Raw genomic sequence first — 13,991 nt, 5'->3', positions numbered from 1 at the left:
CAACTACAGTGAACCCTCGTTTATCACGGTTAATCCGTTCCAGACTCTACCGCGATAAATGAATTTTCGCGAAGTAGGATTCTTTATTTATAAATCGAATATTTTCGCAGTTAGAGTATAGAAAACCTGTTTACGACCTTCTAAATATGTTTTTTAACATTATTAGAGCCCTCTAGACATGAAATAACACTCTTTAGTCACCATTACACTCGTATTACCCAATATATTAGACAAAATAAGAGAAAATAAGACATATTAGATGCTACAAATATCATATTATTATTATTGTACTGTACATTTAATTACACACACACACAGTTCTTACACACAACCACTAACCTATGAAGGCACGAGCTCAGTAGGAGAGTCCTCAGGTTTTAAGCTGGAGCGCTGATCGCACCCTTAGAGGACACAGACGCCCCTAGGAAAACCCCCGAAACAGCTGACAGTCTACCTTCACATTGCTCCTTACCCTTCTTACTTGCGCTATAACGCGCGATAAACCTCTCACGCGGTACTCCGCTTACTTAAAAGTATTGTGCAGCACCTCTCAGCTTTGGAATTGGTTGTTTTGTTTCTCTCTCTCTCTCTCTCTCTCTCTCTCTCTCAGACATTCTCTGCTCCTGGCGGAACTGTCATCTCTTACTTGTCACGGAGCACGTTTAAACTTTTGAAAAGAGACAAATGTTTGTTTGCAGTGCTTTGAATAAAGTTCTTTTTTTTCTACAACCTCCTGTGTCTCTGTGCAAATCTGTGACCCAAGCGTGACAAGGTGGTGCAGTATCTTCAGCAGGTGCGTCGATGTCTTCTTCCGCTGAAGGAGTACTAGGAGTAGGCAGTGGGTGTCCGGGTGCGCGGCTGAAGAACATCTTGATAGGCAGTTGCTGGCGCTGTCTTTTCATATGCGTGAGGAGGCTTTTGTAGAGTATTGCCATCTTTGATCATATCCAAGAGTTTCACCTTCTCCTGGATGGTAAGCATCTTCCTCCGGCGCTTAGTTTCATTGTCAGAAGGCTTAGAAAATACAGCACATTTAGGAGCCATCATGGGGCTTAGATAAAAGTTCTCAGAAAGCGCACTCGTAGTGGCGTAAGCGTGCATGAGAAAAAATCGTGATAGAGTGAAGCTGTGAAAGTCGAAGCGTGATATAGCGAGGGATCACTGTAAATCCAAAATGAGATCAAAAGACAATTCCAAAAAGGAATTAAAGAGGTTAAAAGCCTGAAATCTTACACCACCATGACACAAAATAGCCAGTATAAAATGAAAACAAAAGCATAACCTAAACCAAATGAGCTGGCTTAAAATATATACTGTAAAAGGGATCATGTTCACATTTGAAAATGACAAGGCTTATTTAAGTGACTAGATACTACCTTTCAGTCCCTCTCAGGTGAATGTGGTTCTAATTGCAGCAGCACCTGAGAAAAGTTGACCAAAATTAAATGACAGTCTCTAGAAAAGAAACTAAGCAATTACAAAGAGAAAAAGGGCAATCAAGGAAGCAAAAAGGTTAATGGTTAAACAGCAAAAATGACTGAGTTAGAGACAAAGACAGTTGCAGAACATAATTAAGTGACTTTACTATTACTATTCTAGTAGCTTGTCTAAGGGAAACATATACCCTGGCATGCCTTGCTGTGGGACATGTTGAAACACTGAAACTCTGAAGTGCTGAATCTTACTCTGGTTTGGGGAGCAACATGGGTTGTGTGAGGGGAAAAGAGTAAATAGTTATTATGAAACAACAGTTTGCAGGTTTTAGCATGTGAAAGAGTTCAACAGTTATATGCAACTTGGACAAAATATGATTCTCTAGGGAAACCCAAAGTACAACTAAAAAGATCGTTAAATGACTATTTGTACTTTAAAAAGACAAGAAAATAAATAAGCAAATGATTGTAATAATGTGATCAGCCAATAAGTATTAGTTGGAATAACAAAAGTCTCGTGAAAGGACAAAATGTCTTCCCACATATGAGTTAATTGAAGTCAGGCCTTTTTACAAAAGACCCATTTAAAGTATAAACTTTAATATCGTTAAAGATAGAATGGATTGGACAAGTATTTTTTACTAATAATGACAATAAAATGAGAGAAGTATGATTTTTGATTCATTAAGTGATTTCTAACTCTGAAGACTGCTATATCATGATAATGGGGACTAGCATAGCTCAAAATTCATGCCTTGCAATAGCAAAGGTGGGGACCCCTCTGCTATATATAAATGGAACATCGATTTTTCTTCCCATATTTTAACACTTTCACACGTTTAACTTTTTTGAATGATGTTATTGACAACAATACAGCCATTGTCTGAGGAAGCTCAGGTTATTGAGGCTATATTCACATTGCAACTAAAAGTGTTAGTGTATTCTGATTGTCTTCCCTGTATTTGTTTTTTTTTTTTAATTTTGACTTCTCAAATTTATTTTGCGATTGATCCAAATCCAATATGGATATGGATGTCTATGATGAACTTGCCTAACATGCACAACATTAATAAACATTTTTGTCCGACAAATGCTGGCTGCTGCTTCACTTCACATTGTTTCAGTGCAGATCGTCTGTGAATTTGTGATGGGAAAAAAGACAAACAGGAAATGAAAGGTCAGAGCTGGTGCTTTGTGTGCATAGTTTTAGGTCTGACTCATTTTACTTGTTCCAGGGTGTCCCTCAGAGATCAGTTCTTGGCCCTCTACTTTTTATCATTTATATGCTTTATCTCGGTTCCATTACTCACAGGACTTACCAAAACATTACCTCCCCTTGCATTGGTTGCCTGTTTCACTGACATCAAACACTGGTTGTCTGAAAACTTTCTCAGAATAAATAGTGATAAAACTGAGGCTTTAATTATTGCATCTCCAGGCACTTTAAAGAAAATAGACAATTTCTCAGTAAAAATCCCTGGCTTCATTATATCATTGTCTGCACAGGTAAAAATGTTTGGTGTTATTCTTGATCCTACATTCTCCTTTGATCCCTATATTAATAATATTACCAAGCTTCTCTTTTTCCACCTTAAGCAAATTGCAAGGCTGTGTCCATTGCTCTCTGATACTGCATCTGAGACGCTTAGTCATGCTTTTGTCACCTCACGACTTGACTATTACAATGCAGTGCTGTTTGATATCTCTGCTCGGAGTCTAAGAAGAGAGAGGATGTTAGCATGCACTGATAGTGTGTTGCCACACCCACCACACGATGAACGACCTGGATTCGGATCTGAGTGCAGCAAGTGACACTTCAGCACCACACTGGAACAGTGTGAGGCTTTTTACAGTGGCTAGAGTGCCAATCCTGCCACCAACCACCAAGTTTCCTTGTAAGTTGGAGGACCTGCTTGAAGGGCTGGATGTAGATTAACATCATACCCAGGATGAAGCAGTTGCCGGTTAAGGGCCATGCTCAAGGGCCCAATAGAGTAGAGTCACTTCAGGAGTTTATGGGATTCAAACATGCAAACTTCTGATTGCTGTTGCAGATCCCTAGTCTCACAGCCACTAAACAAATCAAGTCTAAACAAATAACAATATGAACAAAATTCAGCAGCAAGTGTGGTTACCCACTTAAAACCTTGGGAGAATAATACTCCTACGCTTCTAATATTTCATTGGATACCTGTTACCTTCCATATTCAATATAAACTTCTCCTTTTAGTTTTTAAGGCTCTTAATGCTCAGGGCCCACCTTACTTGTCTTCTTTAATTTGTTCCTATACTCCATCACATACATTTCATTCTTCTGACTTTTTTGCTATTAACCATTCCATTATGCAGATTATGCACTAAGGGCAAAAGGGCTTTTAGTGTATCAGGGCTACAGCTATGGAATGCCCTGACTTTGGAGCTCTGTGCATGTACCTCATTTTCTGTTTTTAAATCTAGACTTTAAACCTATTTTTTCAATATTGCCTTTTGTTGTTCTCATTAATTTTATTTGTATATTGGATTGTTTGATTTTATGTGTTTTGTTGTACAGTAGCCTTGGGTACCTTGAAAGGCTTTTTAAAATAAAATGTATTATTATTATTATATATGTCACTGTACTGTACATAGAAACAAATGGCAAAAGGACTAGTCAGAATAGGTTTGATTGCAACACAGTCATTCTGAGAGCAATGTAATGTTTTTATTCAGTCTCTGAATGAGCATGATTGTCAAAGTGCGGGTGACTGAGCACAATTGTAGGAGCAGCAACATACTCACGACAGACTACCATTATAAACAATAGTAACTTGTGACCCACTGGTGTTAGCCTGTGAATCAAAAGTGGATTTGACCCAGTGGCTGAGAAGCATTGTTCTATTGTATGTCAAATTTGCCTGCCTCTCTGCTGAAGTCAGTAACTACTCAAACAAATATTTTCTTGGATATCAAATTAAAATAAACCTATGCTGTGCCCAGCCATTTTTTTATTATGGGGGAAAAACTGCTAGGTGTTAACTTAAGAAACATTTTGAGAACCCAATGTGTTCATTTACTTTCTATTCAAATACTTCATATTATTATTTCTACCTGAGTCTTGAGCTATCCAGTTTCTCTGGACAACGTTATTAGTAGGGTCATTATCACCTATAATGGGAAGAGGTGGAGAAGGAGAAGAAACCTCTTTTTGCCAGATTTACCGCATTGCTTGCCTCACCTGACATACAGCAGTCTCCAGTTATGATACTTGGTGGTATCATTTCAACAATTCAAGCTTCTACTGATGATTTAAGTATAGATATTATCTTATGGTTTGAAATTGGCTTGTTGTGCCAATTCCTTGTTTTGAGCAGTGCTTATTCTTTTTCTTATCATGATGTAACTCATCTTGCCTACTGGCTAACTTCAGAATTCAAGTACTGTATTACCTTTCCAACATGTCTGTTGATAGAAACATCACTTGATGTAACACGGCAGCTTCTCATTGTTTTGTTTAACCTACAAATGCTCAAATATTTTTGTTGTTTTCAAAAATGAAAAGTATATTTTTGAGGCTGGCTTTGTGGAGGTCTGATAAGGGGTTCTTTTAGGCTTGGAGATTCCTGACACTTAGCGGGGGTGTCCTTTACGACAGTGTTAGTGAGAAAACCAAACTGATCTAAACTAATTCAGGCTGATATGCACACTGCTAGCTGGAATGAAAAGGAATTTATAGCTAGTGTTTCCTTTTTTCATCCTCACCATGTACAGTCAGATTTTAACTGTGTATTAAAACCTGTTTCATCTTTTTCTACTTGATCTGCAATGACAGTAGCCAAAACTGATTTAACAATTGTACATTTCTTAAATAATAATAAACCAATGTATGGATGTTTCTCTTACTCATATTCAAGGCAATATTTCTTTTTTTTATGTTCACTATATTGTAGCTATTCATGATTTGATTCCGTATTTATCAATAATAGTTTGTTATCTCTGTCAAACTTTGTAGAATTATGCTGTCATTGTTATTTCTGACCATGGTTAATAAATAAATTATATACATTTTGATTATTTTGTTTTAGAACAGGGAAACAAACAGGGGTGTCCTTTGTCCTCAGTTTTATTTGTCATCAAACCTTTAGGCATCTGCCTGTGTAAGGCAAGGATTTGAAATCATACTTCCATAATTATAAATACTTAATATATAGGAGAAGTATTATAGTATATATTATATTATTTCCCCTGAAAAGTTTGCACCCACTAAAATTTTATAAGTTTTGTTAACTGTCACTCAACAGTTCACATTCCTTATTCATATTTAATTTTACTGACCTTATGAAAAGGCTTAAGCAATACATTAGCAAATGGCCATGTCTTCAGCTTACCTTAACTGGGAAAATTGTTAAATATCCTTCAAAAATATCCACATGTTTTGCAGTGCATTCTGGTATACAGTGGTGTGAAAAACTATTTGCCCCCTTCCTGATTTCTTATTCTTTTGCATGTTTGTCACACAAAATGTTTCTGATCATCAAACACATTTAACCATTAGTCAAATATAACACAAGTAAACACAAAATGCAGTTTGTAAATGGTGGTTTTTATTATTTAGGGAGAAAAAAAAATCCAAACCTACATGGCCCTGTGTGAAAAAGTAATTGCCCCCTGAACCTAATAACTGGTTGGGCCACCCTTAGCAGCAATAACTGCAATCAAGCGTTTGCGATAACTTGCAATGAGTCTTTTACAGTGCTCTGGAAGAATTTTGGCCCACTCATCTTTGCAAAATTGTTGTAATTCAGCTTTATTTGAGGGTTTTTTAGCATGAACCGCCTTTTTAAGGTCATGCCATAGAATCTCAATTGGATTCAGGTCAGGACTTTGACTAGGCCACTCCAAAGTCTTCATTTTGTTTTTCTTCAGCCATTCAGAGGTGGATTTGCTGGTGTGTTTTGGGTCATTGTCCTGTTGCAGCACCCAAGATCGCTTCAGCTTGAGTTGACGAACAGATGGCCGGACATTCTCCTTCAGGATTTTTTGGTAGACAGTAGAATTCATGGTTCCATCTATCACAGCAAGCCTTCCAGGTCCTGAAGCAGCAAAACAACCCCAGACCATCACACTACCACCACCATATTTTACTGTTGGTATGATGTTCTTTTTCTGAAATGCTGTGTTCCTTTTACGCCAGATGTAACGGGACATTTGCCTTCCAAAAAGTTCAACTTTTGACTCATCAGTCCACAAGGTATTTTCCCAAAAGTCTTGGCAATCATTGAGATGTTTCTTAGCAAAATTGAGACGAGCCCTAATGTTCTTTTTGCTTAACAGTGGTTTGCGTCTTGGAAATCTGCCATGCAGGCCGTTTTTGCCCAGTCTCTTTCTTATGGTGGAGTCGTGAAAACTGACCTTAATTGAGGCAAGTGAGGCCTGCAGTTCTTTAGACGTTGTCCTGGGGTCTTTTGTGACCTCTCGGATGAGTCGTCTCTGCGCTCTTGGGGTAATTTTGGTCGGCCGGCCACTCCTGGGAAGGTTCACCACTGTTCCATGTTTTTGCCATTTGTGGATAATGGCTCTCACTGTGGTTCGCTGGAGTCCCAAAGCTTTAGAAATGGCTTTATAACCTTTACCAGACTGATAGATCTCAATTACTTCTGTTCTCATTTGTTCCTGAATTTCTTTGGATCTTGGCATGATGTCTAGCTTTTGAGGTGCTTTTGGTCTACTTCTCTGTGTCAGGCAGCTCCTGTTTAAGTGATTTCTTGATTGAAACAGGTGTGGCAGTAATCAGGCCTGGGGGTGGCTACGGAAATTGAACTCAGGTGTGATACACCACAGTTAGGTTATTTTTTAACAAGGGGGCAATTACTTTTTCACACAGGGCCATGTAGGTTTGGATTTTTTTTCTCCCTAAATAATAAACACCATCATTTAAAAACTGCATTTTGTGTTTACTTGTGTTATATTTGACTAATTGTTAAATGTGTTTGATGATCAGAAACATTTTGTGTGACAAACATGCAAAAAAATAAGAAATCAGGAAGGGGGCAAATAGTTTTTCACACCACTTTATGTCATTAAAATTTCCTTCTTAAAATATTGACACAATTGTAACTTCATGCATTTATACTTCAATAAGGCCAAAAGTAATAAAATAAATAATTCTATAAACTCAGACATTGTGCTATCTATTTGAGTTCTACTACTTATATATATTATTTGATTACTTGTATTGGCTTGATTAGCCATAGACAGTCCAAATCCCTCCTTGCCTGGATAGTTCTCTGCACCAGTTAATAAATAGTAATGTCAGTTTAGTTGGGGTTCAGTGCTATCTTAGAATATGGGACCAATTAATTCTAGAACAGCCATCCTTATCATACATTTTCCTCAAAGTTGTGTATTGCCATTCTCAACAGTGTGAATCTAGGGCTCATTAGGCCTGTTCCTTAGTCTCTTCCAGTCAGCTGAGTGATTGTGACAGCTGTTGTCCAACAGTCTTCCTGTCATGTGGTAATTTGTGTGAGAGAAGTCACTTTACATTGATTAACTGGGAGACTCTTTTATAATCAGTGATGCATTGAACTTCTGCCCTTGTTACATGCCTGGTCTTCGAGCACTGCAAGATCTTCCTGAAGCAAGACACACACGTTCTGCCAAACTCATGAATGTTTGGTCAGTGACTACATTTTTTATCCATAGAGCATTACTGGAAAATACAGGTCTTATATAAACACAATTTAGTGCCAACAGTAATGGAGGGTTTCTCAGAAAAGTCCTGCTTCATGCATCTGCGTTCAATCACCAATTGTACAATGTCCATGCTGAAATTTTCAGATCTATAAATAAGAACAATATAATTTTGCCTCATGTGCCACTGGAATCCAATAGCATTTGCAGCCGCTTCATAGTTTGCTGTCTTATAAAATTCCCAATCGCTCATTTGCTGACAAATGATTTTCAACAGCTATAACATACTGGTAGTGGAGCCTGGAGTAATGTCAGTTCTGCACACTGTAGCATTTAAAAGTACATGTCGTAGATCAAGTTTGTGCAGCCTTATGCACCAACTTGTCACAACTGGTCAGTGGCTGTATTTTAGGCTTCAATAAAAATGCCAGTTGGAAATATAATTAAAATGGTGGTTCATCAAGAAATGATAATCTTACAGTACATATAGAGAACCAGGAGAACCTCTGGATTTCCTGGGGCTGAAGCCATGAGCGACCAAAGCATAAATTGCCTTGTAGGCCAAAGAAGCTAGAAGGACAGCAGATTCTGCCAGAGACAACACCATAGTCTCCAAAGTACATGAACAATTACTATTTGTAATGACCCACTCAACACTGAATAGGGGGAATTTTTGGCTTTATTTGAAGTGTTATTTGCTGGTGTAAATGCAACAAGAAATGAAATTATTCTGTAGCAATGCTAAAACATAGGAACAGTCGGCTGCTAGCAACTACTGAATGAAACCAATGCAGAAGCTTCCTCCAAACTTAGGGCAAGTGCAGCACAACTACGACCATGTTGCTGTTCAGGTGGCTGTAAATATGTAGCCGGCCATTTTCTACTTGTCTTCTGTGTTGTTTGTCATGTAGGTTGAAAGAAAAGGCAGACAACAGTTGGCTGGTTCCAATTCTTTATTCTTGCACAAGCAAAAAAAAAAAAAAAAAAATGACAGAAACATCACACAGACAATCATTTTCTCTCTCAGTTGTTCCCCTTCAGCACTCACATCACATCTGGCATCCTCACTGAAAGAGCAGACATGCACAGTGCTGGGGTGCAACACCCCTTAACAGCCAGCAACAATCCGGGTATGAACATTATAAATTAACTGCATCAATGCAGAGTCCACTAATTATATACAATAAATAATATTTAAATGTAAAAACACTGCACATACATGAAATGAAATTTTACAGATAGTAATGTTGTGTTTTTCATATATAAAAAAAATTAAAATGATCTAGTAAATCAGAATACTACAGAGTTGATAGAGAGCTTGGAAAGCACATCTTACCCCTTCAAATGCAACAAATAAATTTTGTCTATGGGAGACATGTCTGCATCTACAGTATGGATCTGGTCTCCTGCACTCAAGATTGCAACGTGTGCTGCCTCCAGCTCTTTTATCAACACATATACTTCCCCCATTTTGACAGAATGTACACATTTCATATACTCACTTTTCCATGTTTTATTTAACTGTGAATGTTTGGTTGGACGATGACCAGAGGAGCACCACACCCTCTCTAGCTGTACATACTGTAGATTAGACACTTTCATTAGTATCATTCCCATCCATGTTGCTGTGACTACATACACTGACTGGATTTGCCATCATGGCTGGACAATTTTTCTTCTACATATTCCCCAAGCTTCTTGCAAGAATAACATGTTGTAAATGGTTGGCCAGTTCAACAGAAACCATTCGGACCATCCTTAAGCACATCGCCATGTCTGCCAGCTTATGTTATTGTTGTGTTCTCCTGCATCCCTGGCAAGGAATACATTTATTTGAAATGTTATTTCTTCCCTTCAGTTAAGCCTATGGTACAAAACAGAAGGTATTTAATACCTGAGATGTTTCTGTTAATTGTAGCCACACAAGATGATGGTATATCTCCACCATTTCTAAGGTAAACATTTATGATATGGAATACTGTCGATATTGGGACCTTTGGACTTTTGTATATTGACAATATGTTAACATGTGTTGGACAACTGTCTCAAATATCATTGGTAATCATAATATTTGTTTTACTAAATGCAGATAAGATACTTAGCAATCTATTAATCTTTCCCAGCCTTCCCCTTAATTATACTTTGCATATGCAATAAAGATTTAGAAAGTGTCTGAAACTTTATCAGAGCTTTTAAAAGACTGCACTGTTTGATAATTCCACATCAATAACAAGTTGGACTGGTCTTGTAACACAAAGAGACTATATGAAAAAGGGCAAATAATGTTCTTTTTTCTTAGGAGACTGAGTTCCTTTAATGTGGGTAGGGACATCTTTATCATCTTCTACAATTCTGTGATGCCCCATGCAGTTTTCCACACTTTGATGTGCTGGACTGGTAATCATCCCTTCAAGAGATGCCCACACTGAATCAAAAAGCTTATTAAAATGGGATGCACTTTAGACCCCCTGGAGGTTGTAGCAAAGGAGAGAATTAAAACATAACTGAGTGTTGTTATGAACTATACTGCACATCCTCTTTCCGACACACTAACATTCAGCCAATGAATTATTCAGTAGAAGTGTGTCATGAAACACTACTGGGGCTCCTTTATGCCAAAAGCAATATGTCTGCATAATGCCTCGCTATGACTGTGACAACCAAGTCAGAAGCTTTCTCTCTTTTTAATTATTTTTCTTTTAGTGTATGTGTTTTTTTCCTTTTTCTGGTATGTGTTCAAACCATAATATGTCTGTCTGTCTGTCTGTCTGTCTGTCTATCACAACATTGAGAACAAGATTTTTCAGTGAAATGCTTGAATAAAGAATGGAAGTCAACATTTGATAAAATACAGTGTTTAGCAATTCTTTCAAAACATGATCTATTTCTACTTAAAATTGTACATTACATACTGTACATCTTTCTTGACTGAGACTATCCAAAGTGTACCCAGATTAAGATTCTTAATGTGCACAATATTTGGTAGCTTCTTCTGTGGGTCATGTATTTTGAAAATGTCTGTTGTTCAAACTGGGCGGCACGGTGGCGCAGTGGTAGCGCTGCTGCCTCGCAGTTAGGAGACCCGGGTTCGCTTCCCGGGTCCACCCTGCGTGGAGTTTGCATGTTCTCCCCGTGTCTGCGTGGGTTTCCTCCGGGCGCTCCGGTTTCCTCCCACAGTCCAAAAACATGCAGGTTAGGTGGATTGGCAATCCTAAATTGGCCCTAGTGTGTGCTTGGTGTGTGGGTGTGTTTGTGTGTGTCCTGCGGTGGGTTGGCACCCTGCCCGGGATTGGTTCCCTGCCTTGTGCCCTGTGTTGGCTGGGATTGGCTCCAGCAGACCCCCGTGACCCTGTGTTCGGATTCAGCGGGTTGGAAAATGGATGGATGGATGTTGTTCAAACTTAATTGGAAAAAAACCTTTGCTCAATTGTCAGATAGCCTTGAAATAATAATAACCCCTTATCTACTTGCATCACTCTTTAGGGTAACACCCAGTAGTTCAGTACTGCTTAATGTATAATGTATTGCTATAACCTTCGTAATATTTCTAGTTTGCTATGTTATCTTGCCCAATTGGAAGTTCCCTAATCACCCATAACAGAATGAGAAAATGATTACCTCTTTTAATTAAAAATAGAAAAACGTTTATAAAGAGCAGTCCAGGCATTTACAATCTAGTTTGAACCAGTTTTGCTGAGCATTTTGTGATAAAAGTCACCTTGGATGTTGTGGCATGTTGCACAAAGAACAATAAAAACAGTATAAACCTATGGCTCTGAAATGTTACCTTAGTTAACTGAGCAAGTTGATTTACAGCTAAACTTCGAAAATTTTTAAAATCTTTAAGTGATGATGTGTTCTTTCTTTCTTTCTTTCTTTCTTTCTTTCTTTCTTTCTTTCTTTCTTTCTTTCTTTCTTTCTTTCTTTCTTTCTGTGCTGTCAATATCAGTAGGGAAGAGGATTTCTGTTGCATTTTGAATATGCATTTTGTATACCTTACTGACTAACAATTTACTCATTGTTATGCAATCTTTAAAATTAAATAAAAAATTCATTCAAAAAATCATATGTACATGTTGCTCTTAATAGTCTGAAAATGTTATTGTAATTATACACCAGATGGAATATATTCCATCTCTGATATAGAAGCAGTGAAGCACAGAAGCACGTAACCCCCAAAAATCTCCCATTTTTTCAAATTGTTCACATTATGCTCCTTTTTTCAAGTGTTTTTAGGCCCTACTTTTTCCTTTATTCATGCATTCTGCTAAGAAGTTATATGTATAACAAAAGACATTACTGGTTGGTTGCATTACCAAGAATTATTCAGCTATCAGAAAACTGACAGTATGCAGAAACACTTTCGTGCATTCCAGCCACTTACTTGCAACCATCATCATCTGTTTGTGTCCTTCTCGATCTGTAAATCACATGTTGCAGTGTTAAAGTAATGTTTCCAACTGTAACCTATATTAGTTTTGTCTTTACGTTTGGAAAGCTGATGTTAATATTTGTTGATGCTATTGGCTTTCACACTCCTGGAACTAAGAATGTGTCATTGATTTTCCATTCTGATATCTGAGCTGCTTTCTTGCAGTTGGCTGAAAAGAGACTTAGTTTCTCATTATAGAATATGTTTCTTCCTGAAAGTTATTGTGACTGCCCTGCAGACTAGATGCTTCTCAGCCAAAGATGCTCATTTCTACAGTTAAAAATAATAGAAGAGAAACTATACAATTGATGTAGTTTGCATTCCATAGTGGAGAATTTACATGTCTCTTAAAATGAGCCAGTACACCACACCAAGATCCATTTGAAAATGGTTTCTACAGGTATAGAAATTTGAGCTGCAATACTGATCTCTTATTGCCTATTGCTTCTTTTTTCAGATCTTGTTGAGAGTATGAGACAAGCTGAACACTCCAACTGGCTTCTGGACCCATCGCTGTTTACATCCCTTTGTGATTCACTCAACAATTTCTTTACCCAAACTGGCCTCATCAACTCCCAAAACACACAATTACATGCTGGACATGCTGCTGATTTTGTATCCCCATCTGTGCAATCACAAAGTGGATCAATTAGTGTGCCATGCGAACTCATTTCACCTGTTAATACGTCTTTCCAGATAGGAGCTGAACCAGCCCAGAATCAAACAGGAAATGGTAAGATACCCCAACCCAAACCTTGATAAACTAGCCACAGAAAATTTAGGTAGAAATAGATTATTTCTAGAAACTTTTTTGCCATGGTATACAGCACAAATAGTAACAAAATGTCTAGCTCAGTTGTTTAATTTTTCTTTTTTGCCTCTTGGGATACTGTACTTCTTTTTAATACAAAGAAGTCCAAAAGAAGGATGGCACAGTGGTTATATCAGATATCTCATGAATTCTGTGTCCTAGGGATGGCAGTGCTCAGGCCGTGTCCATGTGGAGTGTGGGTGAGAAGGTTTTCCTCCCAAATTCAGCAGATTTCCAAATAAAGCTGCAGCAGATAAAAGCTGGTATAATGCAACACATTTGTGATGGCTTATGGGTAGTTCAAACATGCACAGTGCAGCTGTCTGCCAACAGTCTAGTTGAAACCAAGGTCAAAGGAACACAGATGCTCTGCTGCCAGATCGCACCATTGTTGAAAAACACGCTGTAGTGAGATTTCTTTAAGCAGAGGGAATGAAACCTGATAAAACTTCACTGAAGCATGTTGTTTGTGCAAATAAGTGAGCCGTTTGAGTACCCATCTTGTGCAAACTTTGATTCTCCAGTCCGCATGCACTGTGGCACGTACAGATCTGTAACTGATAACCAAATGTATAACAACTGCAGACTTCTCTTATGAAGGCATTTGCCATGTCGATGTAGGCTTGTGTGCATGATGTTGATGGTA

General features: G+C 38.0%; 1 protein-coding gene across 5 annotated transcripts in view; it reads left to right on the top strand.

The window, feature by feature from the left end:
• foxj2 (forkhead box J2) overlaps positions 1-13,991 on the top strand; it is a 120,496-nt gene that overhangs the window by 92,308 nt on the left and 14,197 nt on the right. For all 5 annotated transcript variants that reach the window (XM_051931726.1, XM_051931725.1, XM_051931724.1 and 2 more), the window contains exon 9: positions 12,992-13,267. In XM_051931726.1, coding sequence (XP_051787686.1) covers positions 12,992-13,267 — 276 coding nt within the window. The remainder of the gene's footprint in view (positions 1-12,991; positions 13,268-13,991) is intronic.

The sequence above is a fragment of the Erpetoichthys calabaricus genome, chromosome 9 (assembly GCF_900747795.2).
Source record: "Erpetoichthys calabaricus chromosome 9, fErpCal1.3, whole genome shotgun sequence".
Taxonomy (NCBI): Eukaryota; Metazoa; Chordata; class Cladistia; order Polypteriformes; family Polypteridae; genus Erpetoichthys; species Erpetoichthys calabaricus.
The sequence above is the reverse complement of the archived record's forward strand: the minus strand, read 5'-3'. Positions and strand labels throughout refer to the sequence as shown.